The 21,598-nt window shown below is 40.6% G+C and overlaps 1 protein-coding gene across 3 annotated transcripts; it reads right to left on the bottom strand.

Annotated features, from left to right (window-relative positions):
• Positions 1-670: 670 nt before the first annotated feature.
• camk2b2 (calcium/calmodulin-dependent protein kinase (CaM kinase) II beta 2) lies at positions 671-21,388 on the bottom strand. Of its 3 annotated transcripts, none has more exons than XM_079551324.1 (20): positions 21,179-21,388; positions 19,849-19,943; positions 18,886-18,945; positions 18,467-18,521; positions 17,968-18,033; positions 15,889-15,961; positions 12,232-12,334; positions 11,493-11,576; positions 11,329-11,423; positions 10,159-10,281; positions 9,042-9,125; positions 8,883-8,925; positions 8,537-8,608; positions 6,368-6,402; positions 4,710-4,778; positions 3,598-3,642; positions 3,118-3,166; positions 1,683-1,758; positions 1,289-1,383; positions 671-1,211 (listed from the first exon to the last, which is right to left on the bottom strand). In XM_079551324.1, exons 1-20 carry the CDS (start codon positions 21,238-21,240, stop codon positions 976-978), a joined length of 1,620 nt encoding a protein of 539 aa, XP_079407450.1. In that variant the 5' UTR covers positions 21,241-21,388; the 3' UTR covers positions 671-975. The 3 variants fall into 3 exon arrangements, with proteins under 3 accessions (XP_079407450.1, XP_079407449.1, XP_079407451.1); XM_079551323.1 differs by lacking the exon at positions 15,889-15,961 and adding an exon at positions 15,195-15,267 and having other exon boundaries at positions 21,179-21,387; XM_079551325.1 differs by lacking the exons at positions 3,598-3,642; positions 15,889-15,961 and adding an exon at positions 15,195-15,267 and having other exon boundaries at positions 21,179-21,387.
• Between the last annotated feature and the right edge of the window lie 210 nt (positions 21,389-21,598).

The following is a 21,598-nucleotide window of genomic DNA, read 5'->3' as shown; positions in this document are numbered from 1 at the left end:
CTCCTGATTGGACCTGACAGGCTGGTTCACAGGAAAAGCTTGTTTCATTGGTCAACGTGGGAGGATACTAGACTCTGATTTGTTGCTCAGATCTGAGAAAGAGGGACTTTACAAAAATGGAAAGCAGGTGGTCGATTTTGCACATTTCATAAAATGTGTAATACAGACTTCCAAACTATCACTTTAAATACCAAAGGCATCACGTGTCCCTGAAACGTACTGTTATTGTCACTGCTTCTTATGACTACAGTGTTCATGCAGTTTGTATGTTTGCTGTCATGTCATATTCTAATATAGAAGTGATCACTTCTTTCAGAACATGTATTGATTTGTATTTTTTCAGAGACACTTAATGCCTTTGGAATATAACACACCTGTTGGGTGCTCATTCATAAAACTGCCCTGATGAAAACACGCTGGTGGCAAAACACATTGGCGTTTTTAGACCTGACCATACCTGAGGAAAGGACTTTAATCAATTCCGAGTGTCTCTGAAATTTGTTGACTGCATTTACTCATCCATGTTACCGCCTTTCTGCTGTCCAATCCTATTGCCGGTTTCCTGGAAGAGCACCCGTGTGTATATACATTGACCCTTAGCAGTGCTCACTTTTTTCCATTTTCAGTAATTTAATGTATTATTTGGAAACGTATTATTTGGAAAAGAGAATTGTCTTCCTATTCAATTCATTATCTATCAACATTGTTAGAATTCAATATTTGTATCAACCATGATTACTATTACACAAGCTATCAGCTTTTAAATTCATTAGTAATAAAAATAAACCTGACAATAAAATGCATTTCATATGTTTTCAAATAATGTAACCTTAACAAGCAATGCTTGAAGTCACATCCATTTGGGCAATTCAAATATATAACATGGCAAAAGTGACGTAATTGCAGCGCTGATTCCTTTAAAATCCCAATATGAGAACAGAGGTACTCAAGTTCCTATGCAGTTATGCTCATACCTCATCCCTGCATTGGGGCAGCAGGAGCCCCTGAGCAGTGGAAGTGGACATTTTGCCACCGACTATCTCTCCGGTGCCAGACCCGGGTCTCCTCTGATTGGCTGGATCGGGGACAGCCCTGTCCATCCACAAACTGTGTCAGGCGGATATAAGCAATGCAGGCAGCATCATCACCAATGATGTGGACGTGAGGGTTGAGGATGGTAGTGTGAATGGGCTTGTTGTTCTTGGAGAGAACTATGAAGATAAAAGTAACACAGAAATTACATAACAAATGTATATAAATCAAATAAGTTAAAAAATAATATACTTACGATTGTCAAAATAAAATCTGTGAAAGTCCATTCCTTCCACAAGATTACCCAAACCCTCCGGTTCAAAGGAGGTCAGGCCAGGGTCACAAATCTTCCTGTAAATGCATAAAAAATGTCCATGAAAATAAAAGCTTTGTATAAAGGTATTTATATTAAAAGCAACATTGTTCAGAAACAGCCTTCCCCTTTCTTACTCAGTCTGTCAAGCATTTGTTGAAAGTATTAAGCGGATAAAACAAGTAATTACTCTATAATCTTTTAATACAAAGATGAAACACATTTCTATGGCGGTCAGATTAATGCCTTTTCCAGGTCGACAGAGCTTTAGTGGTTACTTCACAGAAAATAATCATCGCAAAATTGTCAATAGGAAGTAAACGTATCAAGAACTCACGCATAGGCCTCAAAGTCTCCGTTGTTGACGGCTTCTATAAGCTGCTCCGTGATCTTTATGATCTCTTGTTTGCGAACTGTGAGAAATGAGCACAATGTGATATTATTTAAATGCACCTCATTTCATCAAAAGGGATATGTACATAAAGAGGCGTGTGATACTGCGACAGCAATTAACTTAAACACTGTTAAAACAACTGTTAAAACAAATGCTGTGTACTTCAAACGCCACTAAAAAGCATCACAAATCTCATCTGTCATGCCGCTCAAATGTGTCAACCTTTTTAAAGTGCCCATCATGCCTCAGCGCCCACTTTAAGCTAGCTCCTTGGATTAAGTTGATTGTTTCTTCTCCCTTTTAAGCCATCAAACAACTATTTACTAAAAGTAAGTACAGTAACTGTCCCCTCTCACCTCCATCCATCTTTCTTTACTTCTCCATTTGCCTCGCTGCTGTAAGCACATCACAGCATCTTTGTCCCTGCTATGGATAAGATGTAGTATCGTGGTCGGTCGCTTCCTCTCGACACTGAGAGGACGGCTTAGCACTCAGTCATGTTTCGCTTGTGCCCTCCTCCCTCTCCTCTCTGTCTCTATTTCTGTTGCTCATTTCCCTACATGTCTACATCCCTACACCAGAAAGCACCCCTACATGCATTTACTTTTTTCCAAATGAGCAAAAGTCACAAGCCTCCAACAAATAGGTCACCAATTATTACAACCAATCAAATCTGACAATGTAAAATATGTAATGTATATAATAATGGCTATTACGTTTAGTCTTTAATGAACACAATTAAAGAAAAATAAACCACCAACAAAGATGAACTGAAATGCCATTATGAGAACTACACTGAATCATTTTTAGAAACCAACTGCAATTATAAAATCAAAGGCATATATTATTTAGATGCTTCTGAATGTGTATAAATTATGAATACTAACACATCTTCCTTAAGTGAAGCTAACCATCAACCAGCTGACTTCATGCCCAACTCTTCAAAAAGCAGTTCTCAGAATAAAAGATATATTTTGTGCCCAACATAAAACGCTCTATTCACCGTTGTGAACATCTAATAATTCAGACATTTCCTTCTTACTCAGAGCTTGATTTGCCATGAGCTAAACTGCGAGTAGTACTTAAAATGAGCATCTGCTATGTCTAATGGTAAAATCTAGAAAAAATGTCAAAAAAATGTTTAAATGTAAAGAATATGCCACTTGCTCTCTTTATTTTTTATATATTCACACTGTATATAGACTTCATCAACCTAATACAGTGTACAAAATGACATCTTCATAGGTTAATTTAAAAAGAATGATGCTGTTGGCCCGAGAGAAAATGGGGCGGACTCTGGCTATGTTCTTTAGATGGTAAAAACCTATCTTTGTGATGTTCCTAATGTGTGGAACAGAAAGCATGTTAACAATGTTACCTTTCAAATCCTCATCCTCGATGGTGGTGTTACTGCTGTCAGAGGATCCCTGCAAACAGATATCAATGTCAATAAACATAAAAAATTAGGCGATTTGTTTGTGCTCCGTCTCACATAAATGCATGCAAACAAAAAGACACGCTTGAACCTCAGAACTTAGAATCACACTTTGGCCAGACTCAGTGACACAGCAAGTCCATAGGTGACTCTGCAGCACGACCCCATCTTAAAAACGGACACTAAAATCTCAGGACAGGAGTCAGGACATTTAACCATAGTATCACAGCTGTTTGACCAAGGCCTTGTTGATTTGTTCATCTACTGTAGAAGCATTATCACTGAGACACACGGGGACACCTCACTGAAGAGCTCATCATGCACAAAGTAAAAAACACAAAGACACCTGCACAGCCTGTTATTACCAACATGATTAGAAATGTGTGAATGGAAGAACATGTGCATGACGAGAGAACGATGTACCTTGATCCCATCTACTGGGTTATGAATAACTGTAGTCTGAGGCTCCTGGATAACGATGAGAAGAAGGGAAAGACAAAGAGATGGACGTGAAAGAGAGCAGCAAACAGAAGCTGAAATGAGCATCAAGAGCTCCTTTTTAAACTGCACATCAGCTGATGCAATTATATGAGAATGGAAAAAGTGTAATGACAGAAAGCATCTAAAAAGGTGAGTAGGACCTGCAGTGCTGAGGGTCCTTTAGAGTATGTAACATTTGTTCGTGAACATTTTATAAACATGCCCTATTTGTGTCCCCGAATATGAGGTAAGCATTTTCAAATGTTGTTTTTACTGTAAACAACAACCGTGTTGATTTATCCACAGTTTTATGAGCCCCACATTTTGGGTTGCCAGATCATATAGCAAACAAAAACAATTTGCGCTTGATTCCACAATCACAGCTCCTGAATTAGTGCTTGTGCAGGGCTTCAATAGTTAAAGCTCAGTGACAAATAAGGAATTACATAGTCACTTGTGCCCATGCGGTTTCAGGCGACTGAGGTCAAATTGAGAGCGCATCCAACAAACATTACCTTTAAAATCAAACAAAATATAGTTAGAGTGAAGTAGTGTCCAGTCTTTATGATCAAAGTGCGTCTTTATCACAGTGCAGCTGTATTACTCTTTCAATCGACCTCTCCCTTTTGTCCTCATGGGTCAGATGAACCTACGTAAACCAGTTACATGCAGTTAAGGCAAATTATTACACCAGAGAGTCTAACCTAAGAGCACAATGTCAGAGAGCACATGGGCTTGACAGAAAACACCAATCTCCCCCTTCTCAGATGAACAATAAACCACTAAACCACCAACACCGGGGACTTCCCCGTTCCCAGTAAAATCACACATCAGGTCGTAGGAGGGATGAGACGCTCAGATGTATGTATGGGTGAAATGTTACACGGAATGGCTTTAACATGTTCATCTTCAATAAAACTGAGGGCTGGGTATAATTACTATACTCAGCTATATTTCGTTATTGTTCCAAAAATATGATAAAATTATATTTTTCCTTTTATAGGTGCTTTGTTGGACATATAGGACAAAGGACAGACAAACACAGAGCTGCATACCAGTGCAGCCGACGGAGCGCTGACTTTGGGACTCGTGACAATGCTGTTTCTGGTGCTGTTATTCTGGGGCTGTGCAGAAAACACAAAGTGTTTCATTAGTGCTCTGTATAACACCATTTGTGCTCTCTGCTGGACTTCAAGTGGGTAGCTATGGTAGTATAGTATAAACGACAAGGAACAAGTAAAGAGGGAACAAGTCTGAACTTTTTAGAGAAGACAGACTCCACCCCGACCCCTCTGGATCCGCCTTTCACAGAACTCACCACCAGCATGAAAGCCCCTCCACACCCACCGTAATGAACATTTTACAGTTTTATCAACAGAAGCGGACTAAACGTAAAACTACCATCCGTTAATACCAATAACCTCAGAACTCGTTCCAAATCACAACATATATTTCTGTAGATATTCAGTCCCCTATAACAATAAACATGTCTCAATTAAATATCCACTCTCTGCTGAACAAGTATTTCATCATTAATGACATACTTTTAGACCGCAACCTTGATTGCTTGTTTTTAACTGAAACCTGGCTGGGTGCAGATGCAGATGTTGTTCTCATTGAGGCTGCTTCACCTAATTTTAGCAGTGCAGTTTGTGGATTCTGTTGAACCAGAGCCGAAGCTCAATGTTGATATGCGAAATAAACAGATATTTGTCCTTTGGTCTGTTCTCCTCTCTCTGGGGCTCTGTTTTATCAGGGTTGTGTGGACTCAAGCTAACAATATAATATTATTATATGGAGGGGAAAAAAATTACAACTTTTCCTCTCAACTTTTGGAAAAATGGCCCGCAGCAAGCACAGTGCCGGCGAAATCCTGGAGAATTATCAGTAACAGCAGCACGTCAGTAATGTCTGAAAGTCAGTGGTTAATTATTTTTCAAAAGTTTTAAGTTTTGACTCTATTTGTGGCACGTTTTCTAAGTTAATGCTGGACAGCAGAAGCAGATGAAAATCTGGAGCACCCAGTGTATGTTATGTAAAATCAGATTAATCATCTGTTGGAAAATAATCTGAGATTAGCATCAGAGCTCCAAAAGAGATAACAGTGTGTGCATGAGTGAGTGTGTCTGTACAACTCCTATTTGAGAATGGTGTAATTTGACCAATATGATGATTAAAATGTGTCCAAAGAATTAGAAGTTTACCAAAAGAACAGCAGGTATGAGGTCTGTCCACACAGGCTGAGTCTTAATGACCACTCAAGTGAAACAACATTTAACAAAAATAAGAAAAGATACTGAATGCACATGAAGTGCTAGTTGCGTCTCAAATGGAAAATGCCAAAACAGACGTGCAGGGAGACACATTTCTTTTCTGTTATACATTGAAAGTACCACCTTTTCTAGCATCGTTAGCATCGTTAGCAATTTAAGAATACACATAACCTGACATGATACAAATGACAAGTAAATTATGGTTCAACCTTTTCCTTTAGAAGTAAATAACTTAATTATAAGTAATAGCTTTGTAACTGCTCCAATTACCAGGTTTAATTCTTTATTTACATAATCAGGAGTGACTAATTTACAACGTAACAATAATCAAGCAATGGTTTTCTTTATTAAAAGCACAACTGCATTAACCAAGAGTTTATGTACAGCCAACGACAAATGAGGTAAGGACACAGATCCGAAAGTCTGATCTGATTACTCACCTTGACGTCAGCCTTTTTATTGAGGAGACTCTTGGCTGCTGCGGAGATGCAGAATGACACACCCTCAGATGAAGTACACATTATATCAGCTCCTAAACACACTTTTTAACATGGTTTGATCTGAAGGATATCCTAATAACTGACCTTATTTGCCTTTTGACACTAAACCAAAAACCCTCCCAGCCCTCACCCTGAAGGAAGTAGCGCATGAACAAACACACATCACAAATCTCCATCAGATGGCACCTACTACCGCATTGCATAAGCAGAGGGCACTGAGGGAAGAGTCAGTGATTTACCATTTAATCCCAATACTCTCAGACAGGCACGCATGCACAGATATGCAGGGATTAGGAACAGAAACATGAGGGAAGTGGAATGCTAATATGTGATAATAATATCTAGAGTAGGTATGATTTCATCAAACCACTTGTGCAAAGTTTTATAATGCTTTCATGCTAGTATTGTGTACATACAGTGGGGACCAGATGTTCACATACACTTACATACTATAAAAATACACATTTGCACTTTTGTGTCTTTTCATAGTGTATGTAAACATATGGTTTTCACTGTATGTATGTGTCCTGTCCTAATTCCTCCGAGGCAAGTGACATTACCAGATAAGAAAAGGGAAAGCCTGAGACCATGACAAGAAAGGCATCTAAATGTTTCAAACACTACACTCCCAGGCGAGAGTTGCGGCTGCTTACCTTGGCAGACATTTACGCCGCATTAGAGAAAGATTCAGAAAAACAGATTAAAACAGCTAAGAATTTGGGAACAAAATGTGTAAATACTGTATGTAAATACAGATGTAGCAGTGCATTAACCTTACAAATTATCCTATAAAAGGGGCACTGCCTTGATTGATCTCCCCCTACCGTCCCCCATCCCTGACGTCAGACGGCGTTTAGGTGCCAGCAAGGCGTCGCCACGAGAAACTATTTGGCGCACTCCAGCCGTCGTGTAAAGACGCCAAGCCCAGCAGTAGTGTTTCGGGCATCGGAAAGGGTGAAACCACTGTACCATGCTGCAGCGGGGCAAACGGGTGTATGAGTGGCACGTGCCAGGAGCTGCAATACCCGGTATGTGATCCACTGTGTTATGCAGTTAGTTCGTCCATATTCGATCCAAACACTGTTCATCTGTAGGCCACAGACTTGCAGAGCACAAATTCATGAGTAAGTTCCATTCCTGTGTGGACTGGAGTTATGGATTTTTAAAGAAATAGCCAGAATGCTCACTCCAGCCACTATGGGGCAACTTAAATAAAAAAGGAAAGAATTCCACACGTGTCCAGCAGAGGACACTGACATAATTAGACATCAGGATATAAACAACACATTATAGCCACGTGGCAAATGGACAGTCTGCCCCGGGGCAGCTGTGACTACAATTGTAGCTTGCCACCACTGAGTGAGGAGTGAATGAATAATGACTACAGTGTAGAAGAAATGTGTGACACAGGCTTGCTAAGTGCAATACAAAATTATTTATATATTTAATCAGGAAAGTCCTACTGAGATTAAGAATCTCTTTTTCAGGGGAGTCCTGGCCCCAGAGGGGAACCTATTGCACATGTTCTTAGTGTTCGAGGAAACCAGAGGAAACCTACACAGACACGGGGAGAACATGTAAACTCCACACAGAAAGGCCCCGTCCTGGTGGGAATTGATCCCGGAACTTTCTTGCTGTGAAACACGAACTCTTGCCACTGTGCCGCCAAAAAAAAGTAGTTTTTCCGTATAAAAACATATTTTACAGAACTTTTGTTTATGGACCCCGGCAATACAACCCAATATATTTTGGCCCGCAGGGAAATGTACTTGGAGACCCCTGCTGTAGCCATGGCAAGGCTCCCTACGGCGGAAACATCCAGCACTTACTCTGAGCACCAGCACATTGTATGGACTGTCAAATCTGTTACAGTGGAACATGTGAATGATAAAACTATAAGGATTAATTCATTTCCTTTTTAAAGGAAACTCTTATCTATAAATAAACCAAAGCGTTTTTGTAATCATGTCTGTCATAATCAAGCTAGATGAACCTGTCTTTGCTTTTTAGTTAATTGTAAAAATCCGGGTCAACCAATTGAGTACCATAAATTTAGCTCTCTAGATCCCCCCTCTGGTCACACATATATAAATTCTAGATGTGGATTACCTTGCTCCACGATGCCAGCAGTGGTCCCAGTGACTGCACTCACAGAAGCCGGGGCAGTGGTCTGACGCCCCACTTAAAAACAAGACAAAAAAACACTTTGTGATTGTGCCATATGGACTAATATATTAGTGTCTGTATCTAAGTAAGATTGTGACTAATTTGTCCCGGCTCCATTGACCTGGTTCTTACACCAAAGGGCAATTTGATTTGCAGCAGCAGAACAAATGCATCAACACATTCACACCAACAATGAAAAACACAGATGTTAAAAAATGTTCCAATAGCAACTGTAAGTTAATATGACATGTTATCTTATCCTCAGGATGCATCAGAGATTGGCACTCACCTGAGAAGTTTCTGGAGACTAACATAGTGGTCAAAATTGCCCCCTTGACAGAAAAGCAAAAACAAAATATATTATACATATGTAATAATGTATAATATCACCCAGTAAATGCAAACAGAGGCAAATGAAATTAGTTTAAAATAAGTTCCTTTATACAACCTTGAGTTTCCTCCGAGCATTAAACTTCTTCAGACACTCCACAGTCTCCTGTCTATGCATCATGGAGGCCACCGTTGAACGTTGCTGTGAGTAGACAGAGCCAGAGATGCTAAAAGGCATTAGTAAACAAAAACAGGTTTAGTTCATAAGACAAATGTTTATAAAGTTCTTTAGGAAAGACACTGGGTTTAACAAAAGTTTGTCTGATATGTTTCATGATGCACGAGAACAGACGCCTCTGATGAAGATGGAAGTAAATTTCCACTCCGTTGAAACATGTACGGTAATTAAACAAACTTTTGTTATACTTAGTGTCGTTCTAGAAGAGCCTTAAAAATGTTTATTGACACAAAGACTCAATAAATGTAATGAAAGGTTTTGTTGATGCTCTGTGTCCATCCAACAACATTTTGGCATCATTGGGTTGGATGAGCGCAACTTGTTATCTTGCCATAGACCCACCCATCTTTTTCTAAAACACTGCTCTCAACTTGTTTTAAAACCTCTATTTTCCAGTGAAAGTTTGTATCAGTAGACTCTGTTTACCCTAAACCTGTTTGTGAACTGAGCATTGATCTGAAAGGGCCTGTGTCTTGACATAAAAAGCTTCTCTCACCCCTTCCCTTCCCTATCTCAATCTATCTTGTTTCTTTCGCTTAAATTTGAACCTTGATGTTTGCATGACCGGTACAACGTCCAAAGCACAATGTAAGTCTGTAGCAGGACATCGGCTCATAACAAACTCCCAGAGCCCAGATTAACTCACATGCTTGAGGCTCTTGGGATAAATCTAGAGCAGTGAGTGTTTTGTGAAATTCAACATGTTTAGCCTACAACACACTATTGTATCAATTAAAACATGTTTATCTAAAAAAAAATGCTAATTTTCAGGTATATGTTTTGTATATTGCTAACATTGGTTTTGTTGCTTTAATAGTATACACACATTTAACTTGAAGCACTTGTGTATGAATTGTGCATTGTACACATAAGCATGCCTGGCCATGCTCACAGATTTTCTTGACGTGGTTTAAATGTGGACAACTTTGAGTCACTATTGTCTCACTGTACACGTTTTCAGAGATGGTTTTGTATTTCATGAACTGTATGCACTTACGCAAACCCATGGATGCTTCAGGGCCTCTTGAGCAGTGATTCTCTTTGCTGGGTTAATAGTCAGCATCTGGTTGATCAGATTTTTAGCCTCAGGTGTCACTGTGTCCCACTCTGGAGATGGAAACTGCACAAAGAAGTTTACCAATCATCAATTCCCCCACACAATGATTTGTAAATATGTTTTGTCCTCCTCCATGCATTGTAAACTCAGGAAAAAATACTGTCCATCTAATTATAAAGCCATTTTTATCAATTTCAGTTAGTAAAACGGGACTATAAAGTCCCACACCATGAATCTCCTGCTCCAGACTTCACAGTGAGGAGAGGGTTTTGATGTTGATGTGCACACCTGACCTTGGGTGTTCCTCCAAAACTATTCAACTTTGGTTTGTGAAAGAGCTCTTGGATGCACCACAGCACTACTGGGAAAAAATTCAGTTGACTGAAAGTTGAATAGTTTGGGAGGAACACACAACGTAATTTGTGTGGAGGAAAAATGGAACAGCACATCAACATCAAAACCCTATGCTCACTGTGAAGTCTGGTGCCTCAGGGCCTGGACAATGTGATATCATCAATGGAAAAATGTATTCACACGTTTATCACGATATTTTGTAGATAAACCTGCAGAGACATTTACAACATGCATGAACCCCTGTATTAAGCCACTGATCCTTCTTTTGTAGCAATAACTGCTTTTCTGTAGTTGCAGATTAGACAATGATCAGGATGAATCTTGGACCATTCCTCTTTACAAAACTGTGGTGTTACTTTTTCCACGCTCTCCTGTTTACATGTTTACATGTTATGGCCAATAAGAATAATATGATAAAATGTAAATGTTTGGGTGGTATTAGTTTAAGCAGACACTGTTTGTTCATTCTAATAATTTTGATGAAGATCAGACCACATTTAGTAAACAATTTAGGCAGAAATGTAAGAAATTCCACACGGTGTACTTACTTTTTCTCGCCACTGTAAGCGCTTGCCAAAATAACAAAGCTACACAAATCTAGTGCTTCTGATTACACTTGGATTGTATTCAATTAAATAACATGGTCCATTGCACTTGATAGTATATAATCAGTGATATAATCTATTTGTTTCTATCTGAAGATTCTTCAAGGTGAAACAGTTTAACATTGGGACTGAATACTTAAAAACATCTTACATCATAGGCTCCTGCTTTGATTTGCTGATACAGTTTGTGTTGGTCTTCATCCCAGAATGGAGGGTATCCAACCAAAAGGATGTAGAGAATCACACCTACTCAGAGCAAAAATATTTAGCCTGTGAAAGTCCAGAAGAAGGCTTGAATCTGGTAAAAAGTCTCACCACATGCCCAGATGTCTACAGGTTTACCATACGCTTCTTTCCTCAGCACCTCAGGCGACAAGTATCCAGGAGTCCCAGCAAAACCTGCACAGACATTCACTGTAGTTACATGAAGAAGGGTTGGGGTCGGGTTTTGGCTAGGGATGGGTATCATTAAGGATTTATCAATACTACTACTCTTATCAATACTCCTTATCGATCCGGTACTTTAACGGTACTCTTGTCGGTACTTGAAAAGGAAAAAAAGTTAGATAGAGGCTACTGTATATGTGCACATCTCTAGTGCGCGTAGCCATCAACCCCCAGCTGGCCTTGGGGGCTGTCATGGAGACTGAGACGAGACTGGTTTGACAGGTTTTGGGGGAAAACGGATAGGAGTCAAATTTTTAGCCTAGTCCAATTAGACTTCACATGTAAATGTAGTGATTGAGATTTTCCTCTGTTTTTTTGTTACTACATGTATACAATCACTTTAAATAACCTGTAAAACCTGTATTCTGTTAAAAAAAAAGTGACTGAAAGCAGCAGTGGGAAATTGGCCTTGACTGTCTTGCTGTGCGCTGATAATCTATTCTACTAACATCTAATTGGTAACAATTACAGTATTTCACTGATATTAACTCTGGCATGTCCCGAACAAGGGTTTATGACAGGGTAGGGTACCGGTAGAAAGATCACAGACCGCATTTCTTTTATAAAATGTTTTGTATTGTATTTAATAATCTATCTGGTAGCATACCAAACCAAGCCTGCTGGTCTCCTTGGACTTCAATTGCCAGGCCAAAATCTGCAAGTTTGACTGCTGCATTCTTACACTTGCTGGCCAGGAGTAGGTTTTCAGGCTGTATGTACAACAAAAGACACATGTATGTCAGTGACACATTCACAATATTTTACTTATATACATAAACAACATCTCTAACTTTATAGACTTATTTGGAGTATTTGTCGCATAATGAACCAATCAAGTAGACAGTGCATGCACACTAACATAATGCAGAACTTGAAAATGTAACTGCATTGCTCCGGTTATTCACATGAAAAAAAGAAAAGCGCTCTGCTGGCATGGCATGTGTACAAGTAATTAAAGAAATGACATCCAAAAGATATACTGTAGCCTATATTCCTGCAGTATAATGTGCTTCATCGCATCGCCCTCTGCTGGCTGTGTAGATCAACAGTTTATCCAACAAAAATCAATGCACATTATGGGCCTCTAAGCATCATAGGCTGGCTTTTATTCTATTTATTTATTTTTTGCAACAAGATTTGTTAGAGTTTTTTTTTTTTTTTGTAGCCATGATATGAATGAATGCTCATTGCTCACAATTAATAATTACACATGGATGTGCAGGACAGGTCGGCCTATTGCTCCACTTTGGTGTTAGGTGAGAGCGAGAGCGCGTTATCACACTCGACCTCTTGCCAAAACAACTCAGGGAGGGACTGGGCCCTTGAGGTTGTGGGGGCCTAACACAACTTGCGTAAAAGGCAAGGCATATCTATTTATACCGCGCATTTCAAACACAAAGTAACTCAATGCGCCAAGAGGATCCAGCTCACTTAATGTGCAAACAACAAAAATACATTTTTAGAAAGCCAAGCTGAGCAGCGCTCCCCCTGGTGTTAGGTTTCGATACCTACATGCTGTAGCACCACGGCGCATGGCACAGAGGAGACGCGTGCTGGACCAATTAAGGACTAAAAGCAGTTTTACCTTTCTTTTAACCGCGCATAAATGAACACAAGGTGAATTTAATTTACTTAGGTGCAATTTTATGCTGTTATTTCTGTTTTTATTATGCTAAATTGGCACTATGCAACGCTGCACTATTTCCTGTTGTTTAATTAAGCAGTACTAAGTAACTCATGCCCCTAGCGGCCATAAACGCCACTGCAGGTGTAACATCATGTTGCGGTTTTTTACGCATTAATTGTCCGTGAGAGCAAATACTACGCTGATAAAAATAAAAAAAAGACAAAGGGACAGAGGGATATTCGACATCCAATTACAAGATGGAGACATTTTTTTCTCTCAAACTTGGCTGTAAATGCTGTTTAAGTGGCTGTTAGCTTCTTCTTCGTGGACGAGGGACTACAAAAATGATTTATCCCTGTGTTATCCCTTTTGGTAAAAGTTCACTCATAATATATCACATGTATATGACGTCTCGTTTAGACCTCTAAATACACGTTCTTACATGTAATTCCAACTTTCTGTAGCCAAAATAAGTTATTTTACTTTAGTGAACCCTGTTGTGCGCTATGGAGATATTTTGTTGTTGAGTTTTTTCTTAGATTGACAGGCCCTGGAGAACTGGAGGCATGTTGCTGCCCTGCCCTCCCTGTGAGGGTGGAGATGCTCAGTAAGAGGAGACTAAGCTGCCATTATCAATTCTCTCTTGATTGTCGCAATCAATGCATTATATATTATGTCTATGGTTGCGTTTTAGCAGATGGAGCCAGTAAAGGACAACTTCAACAGTTTCAGTCATACTTAAAAGTAGCCTACTCTACTAGATTGCACTGAGGAGAGAGGAGGGGATGTAGCCAAACGAGGACCACGTTTCAGACGAAAACAACAGACGAAAACCTGTCCTCGGCACACACAATTTGCCGTCGTGGTGATACTGTCATTTGGTTCTCACAAACAAAACACTTTTGTTCTGGTGGGGAAGTTTCCAGAAACAGATGTGGTTGTTGACTTGGCGTGGCTTATGTTTTTGGTGGAATAAAGAAACTGGCTGAGACTCAACACCTGCTCGTTCCTTTATCATGACATTTGAACTCTCTCACTAGATCAGCTGCACTGGCTGTTTTCACAACTAAACGTCCTGACTTCTAGCAGCACGACATTGAGCACCCTCACCAATTTATAAGCACCTCTGTGACGTTTCGTCAGCCCTTCTTCAGATCTGTGTTATGTTTTTTACAATGTACTGATTACGTGATTTTCCAGCACGCTGATTTACAGATATTTGAGATGTGCATATTTTTTTCAGCTAAACTGTATCTAACTGCATTTTTATTGTAGGACATAGCGTGCATGCCGCTCAACTTTAACCATAAACCCATAAACAATGGGAGGAAAAAGTAATTACACCGTGTGGAATTTCTTACATTTCTGCCTAAATTATCCTTTTTTTTTACAGCAACAACTGCTTTTCTGTAGTTGCAGATCAGACGCTCACAACGATCAGGATGAATCTTGGACCATTCCTCTTTACAAAACTGTTGCAGTTCAGCGAGATTCAGGGGGAGTACCTACTTATTCCTCCCTCTTCTGTGAATGTTGTGGCCATTAAATATATGATATAAATGTGTGGGTGGCATTAGTTTGAGCAGACATTGTTTAATCATTCTTGTGATTCTAATAAAGATCAGACCAAATTTTATGACAAATTTAGGCAGAAATGTAAAAAATTCCACACAGCGTACTCCCACCGTAATCACATCATCACAATCCCTCTATAGTAGTATTCAAGTGGGTCATTAATTGGAGGCAAACACAGGCATTAGACCAATTAAAGAATAGCAAGCACTCATGCACAGTGACAGGCCCCCAGACCTGCACAAACATGCAAGGCTTATTTTTTTGTACAGTACAATGGACTTACCAACCGTTCGAGACAACACAGCTGCCACAGAACCTTTCCGACAAACAACTGCACTGAGACTTTTTTGGGGGGGGGACAAACTCACCTTCAGGTCTCTGTGCACAACCCCCATCTGATGGCAGTGGAGCACGGCCTCCAGGATCTGCTGGATGCAATGACTGCATGCAAACAGCAGGGGGAGCAGGTTAGTCTGAACAACATTCAGCCCCAACTGTCACATTCATGCAGAGGTAGCAGCGTCTCAGTGCGCGCCCCACATTCGCACTGCACATATTACCGCAGTCACGATTGGAGTCAGAACTCTCTCGATTCAGTCAACATATTCAGACAGTCGGCACAGAAAATATAAATCACAAAAAAATGCAACCTGTCTGAGAACTGGAAGGAGGTGTGCTATTTTCAGTGTTGGAGAAAAAGCTAAACGTTAGTCAGACTGGCAGCGTAGGAGGGTGTAGGACTACTGCAACTTTCTAGACACGTCTAACCTGAACACTGCGTTGGTGTCATTTATTCATCATAGCTATAAATATGCATTTCCTGCGTTGTTTTACGCTCCATAATGTAGCACATTCTCTCTACACTCATTTGTGGTGCAAATTAAATGTATCTTAGACCTTTTAGCGCATCAAGGGTCCCTAACGCAACATCTGAAGACAGGCAGACGGGACAGAGACAGATCACAGGCACAGGCAACAAGATCACAGGCAGGAATAAAGAGCAGGACACAAGCATGAAGGCAGCCTCCAACAGGAACAGAGCAGTTCAAGAGGTACACACACCTTCAGGTCCCTGTGTACTATGTCATGTTGGTGTGTGTAAGACACGCTGTCTAATATCTGATGGATACAGTGACTGCGGAGACAGAACAGTAAGCAGTGCATCAGGAGAGGCATGAAGACAAGGAACAGAGGACACACAGAGAGGGGCAATGTGTTATCAGTTAAACTATTAAAGAATCAGTATAATACAATACAATATGACTGAGGAGCAGAACTGACACGCATTTACTCAATGAATCACACTATGCGCAAAAATGAAATGTTATTGTCTAATGTGGTGTTCAGCTTTGATCACCAAGCCAAAGTAGTGACAAAAATATTGCACAGTATGTTTCGATGATGTGACACTTTGAAGACGAGAGAGACGAAATGGATGCAGAATCCTGTATGCAGATGGTGGGTGCAGGAAAAGCGTCATTGAGACATGGACATAGATCAAGATGTGCTGTTAGTCACCCACACACACATGAGTTACGCAAAAAGAAGAGAACGCATGCAATGGTGGGAAAACAAGTCTAAGTAAAGAAATTAAAGATTTGAACACAGTAATGGGCAATTTTGTCTGGAGAAATTACCACATTGTTTATGGAATGAGGAATCTTGAATATTGTTGCTTTGAGAACATATGGCCAAACGGAAATCCAGCTAATGGCAGCTTTATACGGCTAAATATATATACTGTGTTATTCTATGTATTTATGTAGACTGAAACATAGTGAAATGAAGTATCTAAAGGTCAAATGACAAGTGCTAAAGTAATCAATAGACTATAGCCCTCAGATCTCCAACAATAACTTTATGAGAATAACTTTAGTTTATTATTGTTGTGGTCGAAGAGCAGGTTAAGTACTTCATTAAATATTACAAATAGATGAAGAAAATCCTTCAACAGTTATGAATACTTTATAACCATCTATGAACTTGATCATACATAACCATAAAGTTGCTTTTATTTGCTGATTTCTAATAGTGGTGTTAGTGCAGAATGTGGTAAAAAAAAAAAATTATAATAGTTTTGTGCTGCAAACTGATTAAACTGATGTTAATTTTGGGATGTTCGTGTCATTCGACTCATTCATACAAACTAAACTGACCCTTGCGGACAAAAAGATTACGAACACCACAGTGGTTTGTGTTAGTTGATTTAATTCCGCGCAACAAAATTTCTTGTAATTCTCTTAGTCAGAACACAGTCCTGAAGTCGGCCAGTATGGGAGTGCTCATACCCAGGGCTACATCTAATATGTACAAAATCAAAAGAAAAATGACAGCATACCTGCATTGCATTATTAGGCATAATTAGCCTACATTAAACTAACCTCAGTGAAATAAATCCCCAATTTTAATTGGCTATGATGTTTGCATACCGTCTCGTACACATGTTTCCACCTGTAAATTTGCTTCTGGGGAGTAGGGCCGGCCCTGGGCATAGGCTGTCCAGGCAGGCGCCTAGAGCGCCATCTACTGGAGGAAGTGCCAAATTTCAATTTAATTTTTGAACCCCGTGAGGTCCATGCTCCTGCCATCTACAACATTGCCGATTTTCAAACATAACTTTGGAGACTTACGGTTTGTTGAAAACTAGAAATTTCAAGCTTTCAAATGATCCCTGGTCTTTCTACGCCTCCGGGAGGCAATTCACACGCTTCATGATGCACATGTTCAGATATTTTTAAATGATAGATAATCTATAATATAATATAACAATGATAATCATTTTAAAAAAAAATGCCTTCTCCATATCCAAAGTGTGTCCAAACGGATTGGGATAAACACAGCAAAAAAAAACTATAGAAGCTTTTTGGATCAAGAAAACTGAGAAAAAGGTTTTGTGTATGTGCGCTCGAGAAACACAGAAATGTAAATGTTTATTGCACCAAATTGGCCTGAGCTGGCCCTGCAGGGGAGAACAATTGTAATGCAGATAACAAAGCTAAATAGGCACAGTTGTTTCCCCACAGTCTTTTATATGCCAGCTCTGTGTGCGCTGGTTGGAGAGTGAACATTTTCCTCTTGGAGGACTGCAGAGACCAAGTGACTTGCACATGGAACAGAGGAACAGATTTGCTGGGTGATTACCTGGCATCTGCTTCACTGTAGTACTCTCTAGCAACAATATCTTCGAACAGTTCTCCCCCCGTCACCCTGCAGACCAAAAACATGGGCGTTAAAGGTGCAAACACAGTAAAAGAGCGCATTGTGTTTTGGTTGCTGCACAAGCACACACACACACAAGCAGGAGGGGGATGTCCTCATTAGAGGGAAACCCCGGCTGCAGGATTCACTCTGACAGGGTTGCCATGGAGACTGGCTCTGGTGCGGGGGAGTGAGCGGTGTGCGGTAAAGAAGGAGCTGCAAGGAGGAGGTAAAGATAGGGGAAAGGGGGAGCTGTTATGTAATGTGAAAAACTGTCCTACATGTAAAAAAAAATAAAAATAAAGGTAAAGACCAAACAAGTAGAAGAAACAGATTGCAAAGATGGGAGAGGCAGAAATGATGCTACACACAATTCAGAATCCAAAAAGGTGAAAATGGGAAAGAAGGAATTCAAGGAAAGAGTTTAAAGAAAGCAACTCACAAGTCAAAGAGGAGATAGTGGAAGCCTTCCTCAGAGATACTGTCATGAAGACGAACTGAGCAAAAGCGAGCAAACGGATAAGAAGGACGACAAAACAACATTTGAGTCTTTTGAAGAACATGCGCATAGACAGAAAATATTACTGTTGTGTTAAACATGATTCCTTCCTTCAACATTTCAGTGCAATAAATGAATCGGCAGCTGCAGACAGACTCAACAATCTATTTCTTTCTAGAAGCAATTACTGTGACTCCAAGTATCTTTATGCATTAATAAATCATGGAATATGGAAGTCGACAATTACTTTACATAATAATGCGAAAAGGCTAAAGAGGGTCATGTACCATTTGAGCAGCACAGGCTCATGCCACCAACTGTTGTTTCACTTACGACATTTGTCCAATATAATGCAGCCTTACCAATGTTTGGATGCTTGAGCAATCTGCAGATTCTGGCCTCTCTCTCCAGCTTCTGATGGTCTGTAACAGTGAAAATAAGCTCTTACCCATCAACCATGTCTAAATATACAGAGACAGGCTGATGTTCTGAGTCAGACTCAGAACCACTTCACTTTGGCTCTTCCATTGAAGCAACCTGGCAAGAGCCAGATTGATATTACAGTGCCAATAACATTTGCACTGACATCAATCTGGGACAGCGGCGGCTTGAATCGTTCGGGGAGAGGTCGCACGACAACAACACCACAGATCCATTCAATGCTTAGAAAAACATTGCATGTTTATTTTATGTGTTGCCGCACCTTGTGTTTTTTTGTGATCGCCATTTTCATTTGTGTATTTTTTGCCAGTACTAATTTTGGTTCTGTCTGAACGGTGAAGGTGGGAGCGGTTCAAGATGGATTCTCCTGAGTTTGTAAACTCACAAACCGGGAGAATTCAGCTTGCTGGCAAGGTATTAGCCGCTCAGTTTGTATGTTTTACACATAAGTGAAGATGTGGGTGGCATAATTGAATAACTGGTGCTATTTTAGGCATAGATCAACACTTAACACTAGTTTTGAATTCACACTGATCTGTTGCAAGTTAAAGCACTTTGTTCCACCATTCTGTCCAAGTGAGAATATTTTTAGTCGTCCCTGCGACAAGATGGGGAAAAAGAATATTGATCTGCGCTATGCTTTTGAAGCTGGACTCATCTCGGATTGTGTTACAGAGGAGGGATCCGACAGTGAAACAGTCGTTTGCTGCTCTGAAAGGAACAGACACATAATATGCTAAACACGGGGTTTTCATTTTTGGAACATATACAACTAGATGGCTGCACAGTGAAAATGAATCCCCTGAGGCCTTAGGTTATTCATATCCCTGAAAACACTGCAAGCTGTTGAGCTCGTGTTCACAAGTTGTTTTTTTCTCTCTCACCTCTGGCCGAAAGTTTTTTGGTGTTGATGATTTTCGCAGCTTGCTCTTGTCCTGTGCAAAGTTTGACACAGCGGCGAACCACTGAAAAGGCTCCTCTGGAAAACACAGACGGGAGACGGGTCAAGGGCAAGCTCTGTCAGCAACAAAATCAGAACGACCTCATGGTTTCTTGTTTACATTGAAAAGCAGTGTTTGTAAGAAAAGCAGTTAAATAAAGGCCACTGAGTATTCAGAAAAATAGGTTCTTGAGATTCACAAAACTCAGACAACAGAAATAATATGTTTTAGGCAATTTCATATCAGAGTTACCGACTCGTTTCTATACAAGCCCTTGCCTCCACTCAACAGTGCTCTCCACATGTATCCGTGAGGAGGATGAGTAAGCATGACACTAGAGCCATGTTGCAGAAAATGTAGAGGAGCTGTGGCAGGTTAAAGGCCCACGCGGCTGGGAAGGAGGGAGCAACTGATGCCCCATCACCAATAGGCTCTTTCATACCATTATAAGATTGCATTATACGAAAGATCACACATTATTGCTTTGTTTTTTGTCACAAAAACGTTATTAAACACATATTACACAGCACATTTCATATGGTGTACCTCTTTTTTTTACCAAACAAAAACTACAAATGTTGAGGCATTCTCAAGCTTTGGACTGAACAAAGTGGTGTTTGAAAGAGCCAGCCCGTCAGGTCGGGGGAACATGAGAAGCTGATTAACACTGTCATTGTCTTCACCTCACTGCCCTCCTAAACACAGCTTCAGTGGCTTATCACGGGCTGTAACCACATGTCCACAGCCCACTGAAATCACAAAACAACACAATACCAAACAACTAAAGGCTGAAACATTAACCAGTGTTATCAGTGAAGACAGCTGTTGAGCTTGTTCCCATTAACTTATCGTGACTCCCACAAGGCCAGGAGAAGAATATCAAGTATCTTGGCAAATAAGGGTCTGTGACTGTAAGTGAAGGCACTGGCAGTGAATTTGTAGCATGTTCCTGTGAAGCAGACATTGCTGAGAATCCTCTCAGCCCACGCACAACCTGACACAGTGTATCACTGCCTAATGTCTCTGCCCCCTGTAAGGGCTACATCACTGTCCATATACAACACTTGTGTTGGGCCAGACATGCATCATTAGGTCAACTGTCCACTTTTGCACTATGACATTGATCCAACAAGCACAAGGACTTTTTGATGCAGCTTCGCTAAAAGTGCGAGAAAGCTTCGCCGTAAGTTTGACAGCAGGGATGGAAGCTGCCTCCTCACAGATGTGCAGTGCTCCATCAATGTACATGCAAAGACAGAAAGCAAGGGCTTACTTGCCGAGCTCCTCGTACAGCTGATACTCATCTGTGAAACGTGTGCAGGTTGTCGTAGCCATGATGTTTGCTCGGACGGTGCGGTGCAGCTTCCCCAGTCCAAAATGCACAGTGATGCGTCGCTGCGGACGGGAGGACCCGAGGCACAGTCTCCGCCCACCTGCAAAGCCTCTTGAAGAGCCAAGCGCGCCTCTTCACACACGCGCTGGAGCGCAGCACGTGAGCGTCTGTATCGACGGAGGAAACAGCCATCAGTAGCACACCCTCAGCATCAGTAGCACACCCTCAGCATCAGTAGCACACCCTCAGCATCAGTAGCACCCCCTCAGCATCAGTAGCACACCCTCAGCATCAGTAGCACCCCCTCAGCATCAGTAGCACCCCCTCAGCATCAGTAGCACACCCTCAGCATCAGTAGCA

The sequence above is a fragment of the Gobius niger genome (genome assembly GCF_951799975.1).
Source record: "Gobius niger genome assembly, chromosome: 2".
Lineage (NCBI taxonomy): Eukaryota > Metazoa > Chordata > Actinopteri > Gobiiformes > Gobiidae > Gobius > Gobius niger.
The sequence above is the reverse complement of the archived record's forward strand: the minus strand, read 5'-3'. Positions and strand labels throughout refer to the sequence as shown.

What these genes read in the sequence shown, in the direction of transcription:
- camk2b2 (XM_079551324.1), bottom strand. Translation starts at nt 21,240, where the DNA reads ATGGCTACGACAACCTGCACACGTTTCACAGATGAGTATCAGCTGTAC. An exon ending in CAAAAAACTTTCGGCCAGAG is followed by an intron (nt 18,946 to 19,848) that starts GTGAGAGAGAAA and finishes TCACTGTTACAG; the next exon opens with ACCATCAGAAGCTGGAGAGA. An exon ending in CAGATTTTATTTTGACAATC is followed by an intron (nt 1,212 to 1,288) that starts GTAAGTATATTA and finishes TTATCTTCATAG; the next exon opens with TTCTCTCCAAGAACAACAAG.